A 24,964-nucleotide genomic window follows, 5' to 3' on the forward strand; every position below is an offset into this window, starting at 1 on the left:
AAAATGGCAAATCAACGTTTGAGAGATGAGGTAATTATTTATTTATTTATTTGTTATTGTATTTAATTAAAACTGCTATATTGTCTCTTCTCTTCTCGTCTTTTTCGTCTTCTTGAACTGAGGGTCTTTCGAAAACAACCTCTCTATTTCATCGGGGTAGGGGTAAGGTTTGTGTATACACTACCCTCACCAGACCCCACTTGTGAAATTTTACTTGGTCGTCGTCATTGTTGTTGTTGTTGTTGTTGTTATTTAATTAAACTTTTTTTTTGGTAATTTTTAATTAAATTTTATTGACTACAAAAAAGATCTTTCATGAGTATTAGAGTATATGTAAGCATTATTGTGCATTATATACAAAAGTTTTGAATTTACCTTTTCATCAATCTTAGTTAGATTGAGGAAAAAGAATTACTTACGAATATATAACAAGAGACCGAGGCAGATTTATGTTTTAAACTTGATGAGTTTGGTCTTTATTTTTGCACACCACTTATTGTATATATGAAATTATGGGTTTGATTTAATATTTGTAGGAATATTAGTCAGGTTTTACATATATCTTTATATTAAATTTAAAAGTATTGGGTTCGGAAGAACCTAATGCTTATGTGTTGCACACAGTGGCGGGACGCACATGTGGCAAGCTGGTTCAACTGAACCCGCTTCATCAAAAAATAATATTGTGTGTGTACATGCATAAATTACGATTAAAGCTGTATAAATTTTGTATAAATACTTTATTTGAACTCACTTGACAACTACTATTTTACAATTAAAATTATGTACTTTTAAGATTTAACCCGCTTGCACAAAATTCTGGTTCCGTCACTGATTGCACATGCCCCTAAAAAGAGAGATCGTCCTGATCGAGCAATCAATGAATTGAACGAAAATGGTTTACGTTATTTTTGCATAATAACTTAACCTTTTTATAGCAGGTTATTTACTTTATTTTTTATATTATCCGACCATGTTTATCATAATATATAATTACCAATTATAGTAAGTAACATAACTTATGATTCAGGTGTGCACAAGCTGGTCTAACACTAGCTTTTAAAAAAGAAGAAGAAAAAGTTGGCAATTGAAGTTTCTATATATCCTCATCTTATCACTATTTATGACCTTACACTTTTAATTAGCTTGGTTTCATTAATATTTCATTGCATAATTTAAAAATTATTGTTAGAAAATTTAGTATTTTTTCATCTGTTTTTTGTCTCTTACGATATTGATATTATTTTTCTGGCTTCTGGGTTGTCACTAATCTATTATTTATTTTCGTCTTCTTGAGCCGAAGGTCTTTCGGCAATAGCCTTTCTACCCCTCCCGGGTAGGGATAAGGTCTGCGTACACTCTACCCTCCCCAGACCCCACTTATGAAATTTTATTGGATTGTTGTTGTTATTATTTTTCTTCGTATTTTATTTCTCATCCTTTTTACGGACTTATTTAAAAAAAATATTTTAATTTTTGCAGCATGAAAGAATATCTAATTTGATCTCCAATTTTGTGGGAAGGTCTTTTGCAATGACTTCACAATTAGCACCACAAAATAATGTTGGATCTTTATCAAGTTCATCTGATGAAAGTTTGGTTAGCCAAAATATAATTAACTCTCCCATTGAAAATCAACCAAATAATGTTCGAGGAAATTCAACAGCTAATATTCCACCGCCACTACTACCACCACCACCACCACCGCCGCCACTGAAGAAAACGAAGAAATTCGTGTTGACCGGGAAAAATCAATAATATTTGGGACTGTGATTACTGCAACAGATGAAATTGTGGAGCTTTTCCAAATGAATGAACCAATTTGGATTAAGTCACAAATTGATGGGAGATATTTTATTAATCGTGAAAGTTATGAAAAGATTTATCCAAAGCCAAATCAAGCTTATAAATCTGCTGCTCGTATTGAATCATCAAAGGAATCTGGAGTTGTGACAATGACTGCAATTGAGCTGATTCAAATATTTCTTGATCCAGTAAGTATGCATTTTGGATAAATATTTGTTAAAGTTGAGAATCAAAAATATTTTAATAAATTTTAAAAATATTTGAAATTTAATCAGATACTTATAATTTTTTTGGAATTTTTGAAACTTACTGAAAAATCGGGTACAATTGAAGAAAAAAATTAAGACCCCATTTGTCCATATAATTTTTTTCCTTTTAAAAAAAAAATTCAAAAATGTGTTTGTCAATGAAATTTTGCAATTTTTTGAAAAATTTTCGAAAATAAATTTTTCAAAAATCACTTTTTGAAAATTTTCAGAAAAACTTTTTTCCTCACTCACAAAAGAACAATATTTTTTCAAGTGAAATGTACATCCAAATATAATTTTTAACTTAACTCCAAATACTATTTTTTTCTTTCAAAAATTATAATTTTTATGTCCAAACGCCCACTAAGTTCCATTGCTTTCTAGGAGTACCATTTAATTAGTCATGTCAGAGTTGTATGCTAGTAGAAAAATATAGATAATATCTAGTACTTGTTTATTTATTTTTTTAATTTTATTCCGCATAATATTAGGCTAACGTGAGTATAAGTGGAGCGATATGGATAGTGAAAATTCATATAATCGACCCCAACTTGTTTGGGATATGAATAGTTATTGTTATTATTATTATTATTATTATTATTATTATTATTATTATTATTATTATTATTATTATTATTATTTAATCTTGGGATATTCAGTATGTTGAATTTAATTTGTATATGCAGGTCAGATACATGAACATGTTTCCTACTATTGTCACAAAAGCTAGGACAATTGAAGTTGTTGATACTGAGAATTTCGGAGGCTCTGTACAATTGGTATAAAAAATTTAATCCCATCTTTTATTATCTTTTAGGAAAATAAACATCAAAATTGTGCTGCATTAAAAATTATGTTGCGCGAACTATCCAAAATAATGCCGGGCGCATCCGTGCCGAGGATCCAACATGGACTCGATGATATTTTCAGAGAGTCCGAGCAATATAGATTAAAATGATATACCTACCGTGGTGCATTAAAAACTATGTTGCACGAACTCTCCAAATGATATTGCATCCGTGTCAGACCCTAAAAATTCACTACTTTTGAAGGATCCGACACGTACCTGATGATATTTTCAGAGAATCCGGGCAACATAGATTAAAATGATATACCTAACTTTTTAATTTGCTTCTTTGGAACAGATGTATGAAAAGTTACATATTCTATCTCCTCTTGTGGGAGCTAGAGATTTTTTCTTCATTCGTTGTTGTCGACAACTTGATCCAACAACATGGACAATGGTTGATGTTTCATTTGATAATTTAAGAGAAATTCAAAGTGGTGGACCTTCTCAGTCATGGAAGTTTCCTTCTGGCTGTGTTATTCAAGATTTGGGCAATGGGAAAAGTATGGTAAGAATATTGTCTATGATTACACAAGTTATGTGATATGTTACAAAGATATTTATCATATGTTATTTTGTGTAAGAATTTTTCACGATACCACCAAACTATAAGCCTTTGAGGTATAAACCTCTATGTAACAACATCCCTACATAACAATTATTTACTATAAAAGTCAAGTTTTTCTCGGAACTAATTTCTTTATTAATATTATAATATACGTCCTCTATAACAATATTTCACTATAACATCTAAAAAATATCAGAATAAACGAGACTATAATACATAAGTTTAACTGTAGTAGTATTTCGATATGCTTTTCTATAGGTTGAATATCATGTAATTAGCAAAAAGGGAGCTATAGGATCCGAAAGGAGTTCAATTGAATTCTTTTTGTAAGAAAATTATATTGCGCAATAGGGGTAAAAATAAATATTTTCAGTATATATATAAATTGTTAAATCGCCATATTACTTTAAATTTAATCATATCCATAATATTCTTGTTCTTTTTTTGAATCTCTTTATTAGAATTTCTGTCTTTAACCTTACCAATTACCGTTTACGTCTTACACAACTAGTATTTAATGTTTACTTTTTCTAGTTAGTATACATAAATTATATATTAATTATACACAAGTACACATATTATACATAAATTATATTATATATCCGCCGGCTATTTCTAGTTTAAGAGATTAAGCGGACAACTATTTGGATTAATTCTTCTATAATTACGCTTATTATTTTGTCTTTTTCCCTTTTAATCCCCTCCTTTTGGTTATGATTAAGATTCTTAAATTTCAATTTTTCTCTTGTAGGTTACTTGGCTTGAGCATGTTCATGTGGATGACAAAACTCATACTAATCGTCTCTATAGAGATTTAGTGTGTGGTCGTCAAACATTTGGAGCTAAGAGATGGATAATTACACTTCAAAGGATGTCTGAGAGGCACAATTTTGCAATGAATGCAAACAATCATGATTTTGGAGGAGGTTTAAATCCATTCCTATTCCTTTTCCTTTTCCTTTTTCCTGTCGGTCACGAGTTCGAGTCGTCATTAATGCTTGCATTAGGGTAGGTTGTCTCCATCACACCTTTGGGAGTGTGGTTCTTCCCCGAACCCTGCATGAATGCGCGATGCCATGTACATTGGGCTGCCTTTAATTTGTCACAAATTTTATTCAAGACACCTAAACTAAGGGTCTGACACAGGTGTATTGAATACCATATGTTGTTGCATGTCTGCTACCTGATAGTGGCGGGACCGATAAGCTTCAAATTCTAATTCCTCCTCTACCACTTGACATACAAGGCAGATACACCTTACATAAGTCCAGCTCTATATATGTTATTAGTAAAGCGCTTTACGTAAGTTCAGCCCTATATATGTTATTAATAAAGCGCTATCTAAAGTAAGGGAAGCTTTCTTGCTCATTAGCACTGTTTTTTTTATTGCAGCTAGGGGGACCTTTTTCTTTCTCAAAGTAAACTTCTTCGCTCGTTAGTCAAGCTTTGAAGTCCCTGCTTTATTTAGATTTATGGAATATTTGAAGAAGTGGTGCCATATGACACTGCTTTGTCAAATTTTTTATTAAATATGTATATATAGATCGTATACAAAATGAAAAAACTAGTTATAAATATAAAAAAAAATGACATTGCTTGTTATTATAGTGATTTATTCATTCGTTCATTTCTTCAAATATTGATACCGCTCCAAAAATCCTGCGTACGCTACTGCCCACATAACATTCAATAGGTCAGATATTGGTTAAATTATGTGATCGATACCCTAGACAAATCCCACATCAACAAACCACGGGAGAGATGTTGGGTATATAAGTAAACATGCATCAGACCCTAGTGACACGTTTTAAAGTCGTGTGGGCTTAGGTCCAAAGCGGACAGTATCACTAGTGGCTGAGCTGTTACCGTTTAAGTGTTTAAATGAAACTTTTTATTATATCACTTTATCTTTTTCTTTTAGTGCTAGGTGCACCAGAAGGAAAGCAAAATGTTATGCAAATATCTCAAAGGATGGTGAAGAGTTTTTGTGAAATTCTAAGTATGGGAGACAGATTAGATTTCCCTACTTCATCAGAGATGACAAACAGTGGAGTTCGAGTTTCATTTAGAAAAAATGAAGATATGAGTCAACCAAAAGGCTTGATTGTTACTGCTGCTACTTCCCTATGGCTTCCTCTTTCATTTGATACTGTTTTTAATTTCTTCAAAGATGACAAGACAAGAACTCAGGTTTCTATCTTTCCTTTAATATTCTTTTTAATATTTAAAATTTTTGATTTAATGACAGTTGTGGATTTAATGATATTAGTCCACTGCAGTTTGAGTTTGGTATGTAGCTAGCATTGGTTAAGAAAATGAGCTAACTTAATCTTAAGCTAGGTTTAAAGATTGAGTTACATCAAAGGCATATATTGTTAAAGTTGTTGTTTCGGTTTTCTGTTTGGTTTGCTGGAATTGTTACTTGCCGTTACTCTTTACTCTCTATCTTTTCTGAGCTGAGGGTCTTCCGAAAATAACATCTACCTTTTTCGAGTAGGATTAAGGTATATGCTAACCTCCCCAAACCCCAGTAGTAGAATTACACTGAACTGTTATTGTTGTTGTTAGTCCAGTAAAATAAATAAATTTGTCTTTAAAAAAGTCCAAACAACTTTTAAAAGCGAAATTTAGTCCACCAAACTAACGGGAATAGAGTTTAAAGAGTGGTATTTAACAATATATATGGTGCAAAATCTCATTTTCTTATTATCGTAATATTGGACAGTCCTTAACTCATAAGCCAATTTTTCAAGATTGAATTAGGTCCAAAGTACATTTTCATATCAGTTAATTGTGGATTTGTTTGTTTGATTTCTTAAAGGGGAGCCTTGGCGTGACTGATAAAGTTGCTGCTATGTGACTAGAAAGTCACGTGTTTAAGCCGTGGAAACAGCCTCTTGCAAAAATAACTGCATATAATAGACTCTTGCGGTCTGGTCCTTCCCCAGACCCCGCATATAGCGGAAGCTTAGTGCATCGGGCTATTTTTTTTTTTTTTTTTGCTTAATATCTTGTTATACATGACTTCAGTTTATCTATACAAATTAATGCAAAATTTTAATAATTAAAGTTTGATTTGGTTGATGCAGTGGGATGTTTTAACCAATGGGAATGCTGTGGGCGAGTTAGCCCGAATACCAACAGGATATTTTCCTGGAAACTGTATTTCAATAATTCAGGTATGCACCTTAACTACAAAGTTTTTTCTTAAAATTATTAATATTTAACTCGTATCTTTTTCCTTTAGGCTTTTTAATATTTAGTTATTATTTTATTATTACATAAAAAGGCATTTTCTGTAGCCAATTTCACTTTAGTCAATTATTTTATACTATCAGTATAATTTAAGTTTTACAGCTTGTTATCTGGCTTTTCCAAGTAATACTTTAATTCGGGTTGGGTTAGGTCATTCCTATTTTAAGAAAAAAAAATACAAACATGACTGGTTGGCCGAAAATAATTATATTCGCTAGTCCAGAAAATATATAGAATATGTATATTATATGTATATAATACATATATATATAAAAATATATATTTTATCGGCTATTATTTTTGAAACGGCTAAAAATATATGTTTCTCCTATTTTATTTGGATTATTATTTATTAAGCCGGAAAATAAAAAACGAAAAAAATGTGGAATAAAGAAATACTATTGAAAAATTATATTTTTCGGTCATTATGATTTTCATGTGAGTTAGTGATTGTTTAATGATTCTTGTGTGAGAAAATAAAGTTATATGACTTTGATGAAAAAAAATCATAATTATATGATCATTTATGAAATTTACTCGTTATTTATAGTTATCTTTTTGGTGATTCGTTAGTGTAAAAAAAATTTCATACACTATTAGTTAATTTCATATACTACCCTCCTCAGACCCCACTAGTAGAATTTTACTGGATCGTCGTCGTCGTCGTTGTTGTTGATGTACCATTAGTTACTGTGTAAAAGTTAAACTTGTCTTTGTTATATCTGCAGCCTTATGTGTCAAAGGAGAACAACATGTTACTGCTTCAAGAGACAAATATCGATCCAATGGGAGCTTTTATAATCTATGCACCCATAGATTTACCAGCAGTTACTTCAATTATCAATGGAGCAGACACCACACAAATTCCCATATTGCCCTCTGGTTTCATCATAAGTCCTGATGGTCGCCTTGCCGCGGATAGGGACAGTAATGGAATTTCACAAACCGGTTCGCTGTTGACAGTGGCTTTTCAGATATTGGTTTCTGCCAATAATAATAATAATTCAATTTCCAAGCAGCAAAATATGGAGGCAGTGGCTACTGTTCATACCCTTTTGAGCTCTACAGTTCAAAAGATCAAAGTTGCATTGGATTGCACTGATTAAAAATAATGATGTTGGTTTAATTTCATGTTGTTTTTTTGTTTTTTTTTTTTGAATTTTCTAAGAGATTTTAAAACTTAGATAAAAATAAATTTGAAGGATGGTGTTTTCCCTTCAATGTGACTTGTGAAATCTCAAGACTGAGATGTTATTGTTGTTTTTTTATATTGATAGACTAATTTTGAGACTTATCTTCTCTCTTTTTTTTTTTTGGTTATTTTTGGTGCATTTTCTTGAAAATTTAGTTCATTCCAATCTTTTTTATTAAGAGTGGAAGTTTAATTTCCTCTGGAATATAATTGAAGTCAGAGTTAGACTCAGAATTTGAAGTTTATGGGTTGTTACAACGACGTACGTCGAGTGATATATAAAATATTTAGTGAGTTCACAGTCAAATATTTATAGATATTAAGTGGATTTTTAATGTAAATTCAAGGTTTGGGTAAAGCTACAAGCTTAAGGCTAGATCCGCCCCTGATTGAGGTTGTCAAGTTACAAACTCATGGTTGCTCAAATTACCGTCCTGAATGTTTAGTTGCTCTAATTCTAAATGTTGGCAGTTGCATCCAGGGGCGGAGCTAGAGGATTGAAAAGGGATTCATCCAAACTCCCGTTGCCGGAAAATCATATTATATACAAGATCAATTTGTTTTTATGTATATGCAGTAGATGTTGAATATCCTTGATAAAAATCCCGCCCCAACTACTGGTTGTGTCCTTTCCATTCTCAATGGACCTCCTGCTTCTATAGGGAGTCCTACCTCTTGCCAAAAAAAATTTGGACACCAAAGTCGTTTCGCCTTAGTGCATCCATTTTCTTGCTTGTTAGCGCTGTTTTTTAAAGAATGGGCCGGACTTGAAGAAGCGACGCGAACCTAGAGACTAAATTTGTAGCCTTAATTCACTTGTTAGTACCAATAGCTGATTTCAATTCCTTTCTGTTGAATTTCTTCTGAACAATATCTACAGATTTCTGAGGCTTCTAAGGTAATTTAGACTTCCTCTGTAACATATGTATCACTAACAGTGAGTCCTATTCTAGTATTATAGGCACATTAGTATTAATCTGTGTCCTTAGTTTGAAAATGGCAACATATGTTTCAAATATCAAGCCCAACATGGAGATTTACGCAGTACACAATCCCTGCACCAAGCTGTAGATCCAAAGTTACACTTTGGCAAGTTTAACTTTATGTCTGCGTATAAACTTTCCGCATATTATGTTTGAACTCCAACACATTATGAAATTCCATCACATCATGTTGGAAGCTCAGATGTAAAATATTCGAACTCAAGCATATTATGTTGGAATATTTTCGGGTTTCTTAGGGTGTTGTTGTTCAGATTTTATCTTTACATGAAAAGGTGACTAAATTTTGATTACTTTTGAAATTATGGTTATTTTTCAAGCAACAGTTGTAAATCTGTCTATTTTTAATTTTTTTCCGGGCCTCAAAATTATTAGCTCGGCCTAACCCATTAAACTCATAATCCAACCCAATTAATTCATTATTTTCATTTTCTTTTATTTTCTTTCTTCTTTTATGCTTCACCGCCACAAAGCTCGAACCATATTACACAATGTCAAGTTTAATTGGCAAAAAAAGTCGACGGATTACCAGAGGATTTTCATTCTCATACATGCTTATATAGGTGAAGTTGGCATTTATTGGCTTTTTATGTATGAAGTAAATTATTTCTTATACGGTTAGACTTTTCTAGAACAATATCCTTATATAACAATCATTCACTATAAAAATTAAACTTTTTTCGGAATCGATTTTTATGTTATGTTATATAGTAATATGTATATTTTATAATAACACTTCACTATCGCAGCCAAAAAATATCGTAACAAATATAATTGTATTGATGATTTGAATATACATGCAAGTATTAGGACTCTTAGCATAGTATTTATCTCATTATCTCATCGCTATCTATCTTGTACGCATTTCATGTATATCTGCAATCTCATTCTTATCTTAGAATAAATGATATAGTTATCTCATAATTTGTAACTCTCATTATAAATAAAACTAAAACGCATGCTCTATAATACATTGAGCAAACTTCTACTCCATTAAATTGCTTCTGCTTTCTACTACTTTTGACATATAGATAAAGGAGACTATCTCTTTTTGTTTCTATTGCAGTTATTCTAATGGCAACAGAACCTTTGCCGTTTCATATTTCTGCTACTTCTCTCGAACTTTCTCCTATACAATCAAACGCTCGAACGATCTCTCTGCATGCTCTGATACCATTAGTAGGGGCGAGGTCTACCCTTTTCCCTCGCGGTTTATTTTCATCTACTCCTCAAGCTTTGTCATCTATTCCTCAAGGTTTTGTTGTTGTCCGTCGTTCTGGTGACGTTAGGTATCCTCGTTGAGGTCGAGTAATTTTGGACAAATTTAAATTAGTTGATCATTGTAGCTCTCATCCATAGGAAAGAACATCGTTTATTATTTAATTTAGTTGATCATAGTAGCTCTAGTTGGGTCATTATTCATTAATCATTATGATGTTTGTCAATCTCCTATATTTAATTATCAATTTTTTGGATATTAATATTATGTTATTTTGTGGATGATTTATCTATTTTTACGTGACTTTATCCCATGAAAAATAAATTTGAGATCCTTCTATGTTTTTGTGCATTTCCAAATAAGTAGGTAGAAACCCTACTGTCCTCAACATGTTCTTCGTGTTCCATATCAGCCGCATAAAATAAGATTGACTAGAACTAGGGGTGTACAGCCTAACCGAAAAATCGCACCAAACCGAAAAGTCAAATCAAACTGATTAAAAAATCCGACTAGATTTGGTTTGATTTGGTTTGGTATTGAGTAAAAAAACTCGAACCAAACCGACATATAAATATATAATTTTTATATATACTTTTAAGATTTTATATAGAATTTTCTTTAAAAAAATATCTAGAAATATTTGGGATTCTCTTATGGGATGTAATATCTAATAGAATATGAAGTGCTCCATATTTATTAACCTTAAAAAATGGTAATACGATCACTTTCTCATCAAGTGTTATTGAAATGCGTCAATTTCTTTGTTCTTCCATATTCATATCATATGTTAAGATCTACCAAACTGTCATATCTTTTTTCGAATGTGAAGTGATTATTACTATTTAGGTATCATATTAATTTTTATGTTTAATTACTAAATTCGGTTAACCTTGAAAGTGTACATCAATGAAACATTATTGTGAGACGACTAAAAAAATAACAATTATGTGTTACTAAGAAAATTCTCTCATAAGAGTATTTTAATAGATAATATATTTGTCACGCCCCGAAACTCGGCCTGGACGTAACACGGCACTCGGTGCCTGACTACATGTGACCGAGCGAACCAACTGGCTGGCTGAATCAACATGTGATATCATAATATACTAAATGCGGAAGATAAACTAACACATGCTGATATACTGAAAGTCTGGATAATATAAATCAAAGTGCAAAAAAACTAATACAATTTTGAAACATATTTGTAGCCAACATAGCTTAATATGAAAAGCCCGTGACTTTGTATAACTCTTACTCTAGTCTATGAAGCACTGAAAACATTGACTATCTGTATATACTGAAAGACTGTAAAGTAATGATAATGCTTCGAAAGAACTGGGGATCACCAAATAACTGGTACAAGAATCCTAGCGCTCTACGTCGTCGACCTGTAAATCATTACCTGCATTGTGAGATGCAGGCCCCGGGCAAAAAGGGACGTCAGTACATTTGAATTGTACTGGTATGTAAGGCAACTGAAAGAAAGAATTATAAATGTTGAAACTGAAACTAAGCTGATAACTGAGAATTGATAATTGATAACTGAAATGATAACTATTGAAACTGAAACTGAAATGATAACTGATAAATTAAATGATAACTAATAAATGATAACTGGACTGATAACTGGTAACTGAAGTGATAACTGATAACTGGTAACTGATATGATAACTGATAACTGAACTGAAAGGAAGTAAGGATATGAATACTCCCTCTTCTGAATGATGAACAACCTGTTTATCTGAATATTAAACTGCGACCTCAAGCCCAATATATATATGTGCACAAACTGCGGCCTCGGGCCCAAGTATACGTATACATAATTGCGACCTCAGGTCCAAAATGCATAAAGCATAAACTGCGACCTCAGGCCCAAAAATGCATAAAGCATAAACTGCGGCCTCAGGCCCAAATACAAGTGTTCAACATTCAGGGATTTAAAATCAGGAACTGAGAATCATACTGCAATATATGATAGTGAAATACTGAATCACATTGAGTTACATCATACTGGAATACTGGATCACACTGAGTTACATAATACTGGAATACTGAATAGGACTAGATTGAGACATGTATTCTTGAACTGATTATGAACACTGAAACTTCAACTATTTATGGCATACTGAGTAATCTATACTAAGACTCGGGGGCATCAAACCCAAGTCTATATTGAATACGCACTGAGCTCACGACGTTCAGAATGAAAGTCATGAACGAGTTATGAAGCTAGAGAATAGAAGCTCTACAACTATTCAAGGAACTAGGCTTAACTATATTTTTGAGGCAATTGATACGTCGTAAAAGAGACATAGTGTAGGGAGAATCATTAATATTCCCAAACATAGAAAGTTAGCCTCACATACCTTAACTTCCTTCTCTTGAGCATAATACAACATTCGCCAACCCCTTCAACTTCAATCTATATCAATACAAGTCAAAGGGATTCCGTATTAGCAATAATACTCATGTTTTGGTCACTTAGGTATTTTCTCAAACACTTGGTGACATAAAGCTTTATAGTCATTATTAATGGTGTCTCTACACCTAATAACCCATTCTCTTGCTCCTAGATAAATTCTAAAGTCTCAAATAGTTATAATTAACATTATTCTTTATCATCCATAAGGTAAACAACATCCTTAACCAATAATCAACAATCAACAAGCCAAACCTATAATTGTTCATGCTTTTCTATCAAACCCATCAACTCATATCTCATGAACTTGAGTCAATAATTATTAATCCAATGCTAGAATCAATTAGAGGGTGAAGATATTACCTTTTTGACGTTCAATCTTCTTGAATTCGAGTTCTAGGGTTTCTTCTCTCAACAGTGATGCCCCAAACAAATATCTAATAATATGGAGGGTTTACCCATGTTAATAAGATATTGGGATATTGAAATTAACTTAGAATCACCATTAGAACTTACCTTGGGTGGTGGAAGGACCTTAGGGAGTTAGGTTTTTGAGAGTTCTCCTTTCTAGAGCAAGTGTTAATGTTTTGGGGCAGTGAGGGATGAAATATAGCTTTAAACGACCCTCCACTAGCGCGCCCGCGCATCTGGAGGCCTGCCCGCGCTACTGACCGTGCTAAACGGCAGTAACACTGCCTCAAAATTAGCGCTGTCGCGCTAAGGGCGCGCTACCGGTGCGCATATCGCATACTGTTCTGTAAAATGCGCAAAAGTTTTTGCACAGAGATCCGTTCAGGCTCCATAATATATCGTTGGAAAGATATTTCAAAGGCCTACAACTTTCATGCTCTGAGTTTTCCCAAATTCCTTATTAATTTTCACTAAAACCTGCTGGAATACGAACCTTCTGCAAACTTAGTCGATTTTGTCAAATCTTATGCACCTCACTTTCCATCTTGATTTTGAAATAACTATTTCACCCATAATCATCCCGATGGGACTTTACATGCCCAAAATATAACCTTACTACTCCTTTAAGTCATTCATACCTGAGCCGAATTTACGGGGTGTTACAATATTTGTCAATTTTTTTATATTTTTACTAAACATATATTTACTTATAAAAAATTTAACAAAGTAAGATTGAAATAATAATTAAGTAATAAAAAACACGAAAAACCCGAAAATCTGACAAAACCGAACCAATCCAAATCGATATAATTGGTTTGATTTGATTTTGATAAAAACCGAACCAATCTAGTCCATGTACACCCCTAATTAGAACGATGACAAGAAGAGAAAATCAACTCTACAAATGTTTAAGTAAGCATGGATAATAAATACCTTTAGTAAGGGAAGGTTTCTAAACTCAAAATTGATTATAATCACTTAAACTGTAAATTTTTTTTTTTTTTTGGTAAAGTAATTATAGAACCACTTAACTCTAAAAAGCATGAATTAGCGACGGATAGTTAAATTCTGTCACTAAATAGAATATTTGCATCAACCGCTAATATTGAAACCTAGCAACAAGTGTTTGTTCCGAATATTTGCTAGATGAAACTTGAGAAAATACAAAAAAAAAAAAAAAACACTTGGAATGCCACTAAAAACTTCCATCATTGAACTTCTCAACCATCAAATAGCCTTCTGTCAGTTCCAATTCAATCTTGGAAAATTGTGATCACATTCCACTTTAAGATTCAAGTCTAGTCCACTTGGATTATCGTAGTGACGCAGATGATGTTTTAATAACAAGTATCTTTCAGGGTTTTCCTTCAAATGGTCATGCATATTGGACATTATTGTAAGTTGCAGGAAAAAAACCAAAACTTATATGAATAATAATATATGCAGAAGCAATAATGGGAATTAAATGGAAAGTTCACCTCGGCTTGTAATATAGCATTTTCATTTTGCAAGTCTTGTAGTATTTTTCTTTGTTTCTCAGGATTGCAAGTAGCACAAAGGCGATTCTTCAACTCGAGATCCATTGCCAATTTCTCTGAAAGTAATTTTGAGTTTTCCAAACGAAGATTTTCACGTTCTTCCTTATCCCTTTGTGCCTGAAATTAGGGTTAATTTGGATCATAATTTATCTATTTAAAGTAAGAGTCGTTACATTTCTAAACAAAAAGAAAGAAAACAAAAACATGTCCCTGAAAAAAATACCTATGATGAAATGATGATTGTTGTGTTAACAATGAGAGTAGTAGTTTAGGAATTTATATTATACGATGATCAGTGACAATCCAGGAGTTTTTTAAAGAAAATGCCAAAACAAAATTTAAAATGTATAAGTATACAACAAAAATAGGTGTCAAATCCGAGACCTATAACATTTTTAGAACTAGCTTTGTTCTCGAACAAAGAGAATTTACGAAGCTCGACTAATGACATTTATTTGCTATTTAATAAACTATTAATATTTTGTAAGAACCTGGATGTAGCATCTTTTGTTATCAAACCAAATATTGACTTGATTGGTATCAAGCCCTAGGTCCTCACTCAGTTTCTTTATCACATCGTTTTCTGGATTTGGCATCTGACTAAAAACCCTAGTCAGAAAATAACAAAATCCGTTACAATGAAGAAAAACCAAAATATGCAACTAAAAGGAAAATATTAAGATCAACAAAAGGAGAAGTTTCACAGGTTTGTAATCAACGAACTTCTTTTCCAAAAAAAAGAAAAAAAGTTAATTGATTTTTTGTTGAGAATGGATTAAAATTCGTAACTAGGTAAGAAATTCTTCTTCTTCTTGATTTACTTAATTGCATCAACAGTTCTGTTTTATTTTCTTAAAATTAATGAAGTGAAACACGTGAATCTATTAATGGACGGAGAAAATAAGATGAAGATGTAAAAAACTAAAAACCAAATAGATCAGATACATTTAAGAAAAAGGGAATTGTCACATCCATCATAAATTAGAAAACAAATCTAAAATAAAATCATAAAAAAAATATATTAAAAGAACATGAGTTAAACCATATAGTATCTTAAAACCCTTAGATTGATGTAGAGAGAAAGCTATTATAGCCACAAAAATAGACCAAAATAGACAACATTATTCAATGAACAACATCAACAACAACAACGACCCAGTATAATCCCACAAGTGGGGTCTGGGGAGGGTAATATGTACGCAGACCTTACCCCTACCCCGAAGGATAGAGAGGCTGTTTTCAGGAGACCCTCGGCTCAAAAAAACAATAGGAGACGATATATTAGTACCATAAAAAATGCGTAATAAAAATAACAACAATAACAACAACAATATATAAGAGATATGGAATATGAAATACAGGATACAAAATACGAAATACGAAATAGGTGGCTGGTATAAGTACAACTAGAGGGAAAGCCCTGCATCAATAGACGACCAATGACATTCCTAGTCTAACCCCTAACTGGATAGTCTCCCTCTATTGTGCTGTAGAAATATTCACACCCTCCCCTAACCTACAACCTTAATGCTCGACCTCCATAATTCCCTATCAAGGGCCATGTCCTCAGTAATCCTAAGCCGCGTCATGTCCTGTCTGATCACCTCTCCCCAATACTTCTTAGGTCTTCCTCTACCTCTCCGCGTGCCCACTACAGCCAGTCGCTCACCCCTCCTCACCGGTGCATCAGTGCTCCTCCTCTGAATATGCCCGAACCATCTGAGTCTTACTTCCCGCATCTTGTCCTCCATGGGGGCCACACCCACCTTCTCTCGAATATCTTCATTCCTAATCTTATCCATCCTTGTATGCCCGCACATCCACCTCAACATCCTCATCTCTGCTACTTTCATCTTCTGGATATGTGAGTTCTTTACCGGCCAACATTCAGTTCCATACTAACCACTGCTCTATAAAACTTACCTTTTAATGACGGTGGCACTTTCTTGTCACACAAGACTCCCGACGCTAACCTCCACTTCATCCACCCCATCCCTATACGGTGTGTTACATCCTCGTCAATCTCCCCGATCCCCTGAATAACCGATCCAAGGTACTTGAAACTACCTCTCTTGGGAATGACTTGAGAGTCAAGCCTCACTTCAACTCCCGCTTCTGTCGGCTCAACTCCAAATTTGCACTCGAGGTATTCCGTCTTCGTCCTACTCAACTTGAAACCTTTAGACTCAAGAGCATGTCTCCAAATCTCTAGCCTCTCATTGACGCCGTCTCTTGTCTCGTCAATTAGGATAATGTCATCAGCAAATAGCATGCACCATGGAACCTCCCCTTGAATATGATGAGTCAGTGCATCCATCACCAGGGCAAATAGGAATGGGCTGAGCGCAGACCCTTGATGCAACCCCGTAACAACTGGAAAGTGTCCAGAGTCGCCTCCTATTGTCCTAACCCGAGTCTTAGCTCCCTCATACATGTCTTTAATCCCCCCTAATATAGTTACTCGGGACCCTTTTATCCTCTAAGCAGCTCCACAAGACCTTCCTAGGCACCTTATCGTATGCTTTCTCCAGATCAATAAACACCATGTGGAGATCCTTCTTCTTATCTCTGTACTGTTCCACCATCCTCCTAACAAGGGGGATAGCTTCTGTGGTAGATCGTCCCGGCATGAACCCGAACTGGTTGTCTGAAATAGACACCGTCCTTCGTACTCTCATTTCTACCACTCTCTCCCAAACTTTCATGGTATGACTTAATAATTTGATGCCCCTATAGTTGTTACAGCTCTGGACATCACCTTTGTTCTTATACAGCGGGACCATTGTACTCCACCTCCACTCTTCAGGCATTCTATTAGTCTTGAATATAACACTAAACAATGCAGTAAGCCATTCCAAGCCTGCTCTACCCACACACCTCCATAGTTCAACCGGAATTTCGTCTGGCCCGGTAGCTCTGCCCCTTCTCATCTTACGCATTGCCTCCATGACTTCATCGATCTCAATGTCCCTACAATTACTTACTTCATGGTGACTGTCGGCATTCCTCGATTCCCCAAGTATAGTATCCTGATCCCCTTCATCACTTAGAAGTTTATGAAAATAGGTTTGCCACCTTCTTTTAATCTGGTCATCTCCCATCAAAACTTTGCCGTCATCATCTTTTATGCACCTCACTTGGTCCAGATACCGCGTTGTCCTCTCTCTCGCCTTAGCGAGTCGGAATAACTTCTTCTCCCCACCTTTGTTCCTTAGTTCCTCATACAGACGAACAAAAGCTGTCGTCTTAGCCTCCGTCACTGCCATCTTCGCCTCCTTCCTAGCTACCTTATACCTATGACTGTTCTCTCTCTTCTCCTCCTCGTCAGTGCTCCCTACTAACCTTAGGTAAGCCGCCTTCTTTGCTTCCACTTTACCTTGGACCACTGCATTCCACCACCAATCTCCTTTGTGTCCACCATGGTGGCCCGTAGATATCCCTAACACCTCTCTCGCCGCCTTTCTTATACAGTCCGCCGTCGTCGACCACATTGTGTTTGCGTCCCCACTACTTCTCCAAGCTTCCATTGTCGATAACCTTCCTTCCAACTCTTTAGCCTTATCCTTAGTTAAGGCGCCCCACCTAATCCTGGGGCGTCCTCGTACTGACCTCTTCTTCCTCCTTACCTTAATACAAATGTCCATCACCAAAAGCCTATGCTGCGTTGAGAGGGTCTCAGTTGGGATAACCTTGCAGTCCTCGCACAACCTTCTGTCGCATCTCCTGAGGAGGAGATAGTCAATCTGAGTCTTCGCCACCGAACTTTGGCAAGTAACCAAATGTTCATCCCGCTTCGTAAAACTCGAGTTTGCAATGACTAGATCGAAAGCCTTGGCAAAGTCCAACAGCGCAATGCCCCCTCCGTTCCGCTCTCCGAAACCAAATCCGCCATGCACCTCAGTGTACCCACCTGCAGATAACCCAATATGGCCATTGAAATCTCCTCCTATGAATAACCTCTCAGAAGGCGGTATACTACGAACAATCTCATCCAACCCCTCCCAAAATTGCCTTTTAATATCCTCATCCAAGCCTGCTTGTGGTGTGTACGCGCTAACGACATTTAAAGTACCCTCACCCACCACCAACTTAATAGTCATTAGCCTATCATTCACCCGTCTGACCTCCACCACGCACTCCCTAAGATGGCTATCTACCAGGATATCCACTCCATTCTTACCCCTCAGGACACCAGAGTACCACAACTTATACCCATCCACATTTTTCGCCCTCGATCCGACCCACCTAGTCTCCTGGACACACGCTATATTAATCTTTCTCTTCTGCAGGATTTTCGCCAACTCTATGGATTTACTCGTTAGTGAACCTATGTTCCATGACCCGATTCTCAACCTATAGGCTCCCTTGCCCCCTCTACCTCCCCTGCTACCCGACCCACCCCCTGAACCCCACCCCACACTCCGCCCCACCCGAGGACATGCCCTTATTCTATCATCCCAGACTGTAGCCACTACACCTACAACAATCTAGAGAGGACTCGCTAGTATACAACGTACACAAATCAAACTAGAAGGAAACACGTGGTAACTAGTATCCTAATTTAAAGGTTTAACTATTGCGAAGTAAAGTAACAGTAATTTAGCTAACACCAAAAGGGAAACAGTAAAACGGGAGGTACCAACTCCCGATAACAAAACCTGTGGCTGATTTGCTGTGCTCGATGTAGTTGTATGCTCCCGCCCACTTCCTACCACCCTTGCTGACACTCGCCCAGGTTGCTCTCCTTAGCCAGTGCTCGTGCGCCCAACTTGTCTCCAACACTCCAAGAATTTCTGAAAACACAGAAAATACCACGATCCAAAAACCAGAAGGAGCTAATCGCCGCTACCACTGTGACTCGCCGGCAACTGGGCGGCGGTGGAGATGAGGGACCGTTGGCAGGTGAACGTTAGAGTGGTACGTTAGAGAGAGAGAACGTTAGAGAAGGAGAGTTGAACAACATCGTAAATATAAAAACACCGAAAATTAAAATTGGACCAACAAAAAAAGAGAGAGACTTAAAATTATTCAATAAAACTCACTCTTCTAGCTTTTGAATTTGTTCATCAGAACTAGACCCAATGGGAGAATCCATGAATGTGAAAAAAAAAAAGAAGTGAAGAATTAATCCAATTTAGAGTTTTTATAAGTGATTTTAAGAGAGTAAAAGCAAACCCAAAAAAGAAAAAGAAAAAGAACCAACGAAAATAAATAAATTAACAAATTAGTAGATAAGTAAATAAATAATTAATAAGATAAATAAGAGGAAGATTTTTCTAGTTGTCAAATCTTTTTCTAATTTTCCAAATCAATAAAATGGTTATCAATCTATTTCACCTAATATTACGTTCTAAAAATTAACTTTTTTTTTAAAATTTATGTCCTTTTTTCCTGTTTAAAGTAGGAATAATATTATAACTTAGGTAAAGGCATTATACTTTGGAGCAATCTGTAGAGCATTTGTGAATGATGATTGTTTATAAAAAATTATAATTTGAAGTAATTATTTAATTTGTGTTAATGTGTGTGCGACTCTGTAAGAAACTAGGTTGTTCTAATGTTCGCAAGCATGTCACTTTGTTTTCTTTATCTTTTATCAAATTTTGGTGATCATATTCGCAACCTTTTTGACTGAAACTTCACAGGTTAAAATATACTAATAATATGAAAAATAAGTGAATATAGTCGATCAATACAAGAAATGAAATTTTCAGGTTACAGTTCACTATAATTTAGCGATTGTAATAGTTTCTTTTTTCTTTTGGTTCAAAGATGACATATTATCAAATATATCAGACTTAGTCCATCAAGTGCTAGAAGTTTTTTTCCAGTGAAATCTGGGCCAACTTGCATATATCCCGATGAACTATTTCTGCAGACAATTGGTACGCTATCAAACTGTCACGATCCAAAATCAACCGTCGTGCTGGCACATATCATGGAACTAGGCAAACCACTACTCAACTATTTCAATACAGTATATATACGGAAGCAATTAATATTTAAAGAAAACCTTTTGAAAGCAGAAATGAGTTCACAACTCCATACAATTCTCTCCCAAAATCGAGGTGTTAACGAGTACATGAGCATCTATACCGGGATACAATCTACTGCAATGTCTAAGGAATAAGAATTGAAATACAAATAAAAATAATGAAGGAGAGTCAAGGTCTGCGAACGCCATGCAGCTACCTCGATAGTCTCCCGAGATCCTGACTCCTCACTCAGCAGCCGCCATGACTGGAAGCACCTGGATCTGCACATGAGGTGCAAGGTGTATCGTGAGTTAAGTACAACCAACTCAATAAGCAACAAATCCAACCTTTGGACTGAAAGTAGTGACGAACTCAGCCGACACAATTCAATATAGAAATAACAGTGCAGAAATGTAGGCATTCTTTCAAGTTCAATAGATAACTCAAAACAATATAAATATATCAAATCTGAAAGATATGAAGAATATAACTCCTCTACTTCTGCATGCCAATGCACATGCTATATATGATACACCATGCTGACAGCCTCATGTGCTCACACTCTCAAATGCTCAATCACTCAGTACTGTATATGGCTCATACATCCCAGAAAAGATCCATCCTGGAATATATACATCACTGACCATCAGTCACCCAGTACTGAATAAGGCCAATCCAGCCCGTAGAGAAGATCCAACTCCAGGTATATAATGCATCGGACAAGATCCATATCCAGGGAAGATCCATCCCTCAATATAATCAACCGCGCTCACTAGGGGTGTGTGCAGACTCTAGAGGGGCTCCTTCAGCCCAAGCACTATCATAAATTAGTATAACCGCTGCAGCGTGCAGCTCGATCCCATAAATGTCACTCATAATCAGGCTCTCGGCCTCACTCAGTCATCAATCTCTCCAGTCTCTCTCAAGGGCTCAAAATGTCATGAAAATAGCCCGAACATGATTATATGATGTATCATTAAATAACAACAGAGACTAAGATATGATTTGAAATGAATGAATATAAGTGAGTACGAAATATCAATGAAATTAGTAAGTCAACAGCAAGAAACAACCACTGTGGGTCCCAACAGTACCAGCATATAGCCTAAATATGATCTCTAGCATGATTAACAGCTCAATTACTTTATCACATGGTGAAAATACGTATATCAACAAGATAGGACCACTATACAATGCCATGGAATCGACCAGGTCACAGTTCTCATGGTGCACGCCAGCACACCCATCACTTGGTAAATTTCTTTATTCTTGTGGGATCGGACCATTCGCCTCGGTAGTGAAATAAATTACTCTTTTGGGATTGGGCCGTTTGCCTCGGTAGTGAAATAAATTACTCTTTTGGGATCAGATTGTTCGCCTCGGAAGTATGGTAACACTACTCTTATGGGGATCGGGTCATTCGCCTCGCAGGTTGGTAATACTATTCTTATAGGATCGGTCCGTTCGCCTCAACACTACTAAGTACTAAATAATCGAAACTGGATTTGGTTTGGTAATAATTGAGTTAGCACCTTCACGGCGGGTTATGATATGTTTAGTGATCTGGTATAGACTCACGAGTGAATTTACCGTAGTTACTTTTATTTGCTTCGCTGATACTTTTTATACACTCACCATGTCTGCTTTATGTATTTATATTGTTATTTAACTTCTAGTATAAGTGTCAAGTCGATCCCTTGTCACTACCTCTTCGAGGTTAGACTAGATACTTACTGGGTACGCGTTGTTTTCCATACTCACGCTATACTTCTGCATTGAATGTGCAGGTACTGAGACAGATACTATCAGTTGTCTCGCGGGCGCGTAGCCGATCATCTGCAGAGACTTAATGGTGAGTTGTTTGCCTTGCTACGATCTGCATCACCGAAGTCTCCCTCTACCTTGTTTATTATTTCTTTCTATTACTTTCAGACAATAGTTGTATTAGTTTTGTATATTCTCTAGATTGCTCATGTACTTGTGGCGATGGGTTTTTGGGACTTTTAGCAATTATGTACTGTTGTACTTATCATTTCTATCATTACAGTGGATGTAGTTATTATGCTGGTATTTTGTTAAGAAAAGAGTATGTACGGTTGCATGAGATCTTATTTATTTTGTTCTTTTAAAAGGAATACTTTTGTTTTAAATGTTAAAAAAGGGTAAATTAGTAGTAGTTTCACTTGTGGGCTTGCCTAACGGCGGCATTAGGTGCCATCGCGACCTATTATGGATTTTGGGTCATGACACCTATCAAAGCTTAGACACATCGAAAGAAATCATACTATGTTTTGTTGCCTTTGCTGAGATTTGAACTTAAGTTTATGATTCTCTTCTACTTTAATGACCACATGAGATCACACTAGCTGCTCAAAGTCTATTTATGCTAAATATAACCATAAAAAATATTTAATTTACTTTGTGTATTCAGTTTCTATCCACTTGATATATTTGTTTGTAATTTTAATATTACTCCTGACATGATAGGCTAAGTTTCTAGAAAATTTCCTGTTAAAATGCTTATGGAAAAGCATCGGAGTTCCAAATTATAGAATGATCAGATAAATTAAAAATACTTTTGTTATAACATATGTATACAATTGCACAGATGTTATTTTTGTGTTTTATTTTATTTTGGGTATTTATCAGATGTTAAACAGGAGAGTCCTCTCAATCAATATGTAGACAGTAAATTCATCGATCAATATTACATATATTTGCAGTTTGTTTTGAGTTGGACATGTCCAATTTTAGTTGCGTACCTAGAGTTTTTCATATATATAAGGGGTATCCTGACGTGAACTCAAATTTGACACTCACAATATTTGGTTACGTACCCACATTTGGAAAGTAGTTTTCGAATTTTAAATTTGTTTCTAAAAAACTATATTTCAAGATCTAGAGTCCTAATCTAAGCCTTCTTAGGTTACATTCAATTCTAATAACAAAATTAATTTCTTACCATTTACTCAAGATATTCTAAATATTCAGAATTCATTAATCCATATTATGATAATATGAACTTTCCAAATTATATTTGGTAAGAACATTATGAAAACTATCTATTTATAGGGCTTTCTCCTCTATTTATGAGAAGCAACTTATCATATAGCAAATTCAAGAAAAAAAGGTTTATCTTAATTTGCTTTATTTTCTAACTAATGGCTTCTGGAAATCAGGGTTCTAGTTCAAAACTAGAACTTATCAGGTGAGTTTCTTTTCAATTTCCAATTTTTTTTTTTGGTTGTTATTTAATTTACAATCTTCATAAAGTTTTCATGGTGCTTTCAAATCTTAGGGCAAAGTTGGAAAATAAGGTACTTAAGCTCCAACATGAAATGCTCCTTCTGGAACAAAAATTGTTGAATGAAAGTTTGAAGAACATTCCACCATGTACTTGTAGTAAAGAACACAAGAAACATCTTGAAACAATGGAGATTGCCCAATTGGAAGATGAGGTTAGTTTTCAACTTTAATTTTCATTTGAATCAAATATATATATATATATATATATATATATATATATAAATTATTATTTTTATATGTTTTTTTTCTTATGCAGTATGAAAAGCTGTCAAGTTTGATCAGTGCTGTGGAGAAATTACTTGATAAAAAGTAGAGTTGGCACTGAAATTTTTCAGCGAGATTGCGTCAGAAGCAAGGGAGGGAAAGTTGGATATTCCTAAAATAAAATTGTTGTTTTTTTATTCAGAAATAAAATAGTTGTAGCTCTCTCTAGAGTAGCAACTTTACTCTTATAAGTTAGTTAATTATCTTAAAATTCTAGTGTTATTGCAATAAGGTTAATAATGTCCCCCCTCTATTGTAATCTTTTTTGGTAAAATAAAAAGTGGTACTGCAATGCTCGTTTTCAGATTTTTTTTGCTATTATGTTTTTTGTACCTTCCGAAAATTAAATTATACAAAAGAAAAAAAAAACGATTTACTATCGAAAATAAGCTATATCTACCCTCCATTTATGTTTCTAAGTATAGATATATATCACTACCGATATGCTGTTGGATCAAATTTGTCGCTTATCCATTAATTCCTTCATTCTAACTTGAAAAAAAAACATGTGGCACGCCCTCATTCACTTAAAATAACCTGCCCACATCAAATAAAAAATTAAATCCCCCAGTCTCATAGACTCAAAATGTTGCATGTCTGATTTCTCATGAATTGCAAAACCTTGGCATTTTGGCGATTAGAGAAAGTTGGGGACAACGTTTGGTAATGAAAGCTATCAACGTTAGATGGCATCAATGCTCTTTCCCTAGAGCTTCAGTTATCATAAAATCACGGTGTATATGGGTGAAATCGGACCTATGAGATGCCTCGGTTTTTGATAAGGTAAATCGAGCAAGAGACGTGATGACAAGGAGCCGGAAACGAGGCTAGGGTCTCATCGAGATAGGTTCCGGGGGCATGACGCCCGCCCTCCAGAATATTGGGGTCAAGACCTCGAGATCGGTCCAAATCCCA

At 34.9% G+C, this 24,964-nt stretch overlaps 1 protein-coding gene and 1 long non-coding RNA gene across 2 annotated transcripts; one reads left to right on the top strand and one right to left on the bottom strand.

Moving 5' to 3' along the window:
- Window positions 1-1,720: 1,720 nt before the first annotated feature.
- On the top strand, window positions 1,721-7,945 carry LOC107812505 (homeobox-leucine zipper protein ROC8-like). The gene is made up of 7 exons (XM_075229053.1): window positions 1,721-1,994; window positions 2,741-2,833; window positions 3,200-3,409; window positions 4,221-4,395; window positions 5,361-5,659; window positions 6,559-6,648; window positions 7,453-7,945. Exons 1-7 carry the CDS (start codon window positions 1,809-1,811, stop codon window positions 7,828-7,830), a joined length of 1,431 nt encoding a protein of 476 aa, XP_075085154.1. The 5' UTR covers window positions 1,721-1,808; the 3' UTR covers window positions 7,831-7,945.
- A 3,478-nt stretch (window positions 7,946-11,423) lies between these two features.
- LOC142168425 (uncharacterized) lies at window positions 11,424-13,086 on the bottom strand. The gene is made up of 3 exons (XR_012698301.1): window positions 12,919-13,086; window positions 12,503-12,558; window positions 11,424-11,538 (listed from the first exon to the last, which is right to left on the bottom strand). It is a non-coding gene; the product is annotated as an uncharacterized LOC142168425 (long non-coding RNA).
- Between the last annotated feature and the right edge of the window lie 11,878 nt (window positions 13,087-24,964).

Source organism: Nicotiana tabacum, chromosome 13 (genome assembly GCF_000715075.1).
Source record: "Nicotiana tabacum cultivar K326 chromosome 13, ASM71507v2, whole genome shotgun sequence".
Classification (NCBI taxonomy): Eukaryota; Viridiplantae; Streptophyta; class Magnoliopsida; order Solanales; family Solanaceae; genus Nicotiana; species Nicotiana tabacum.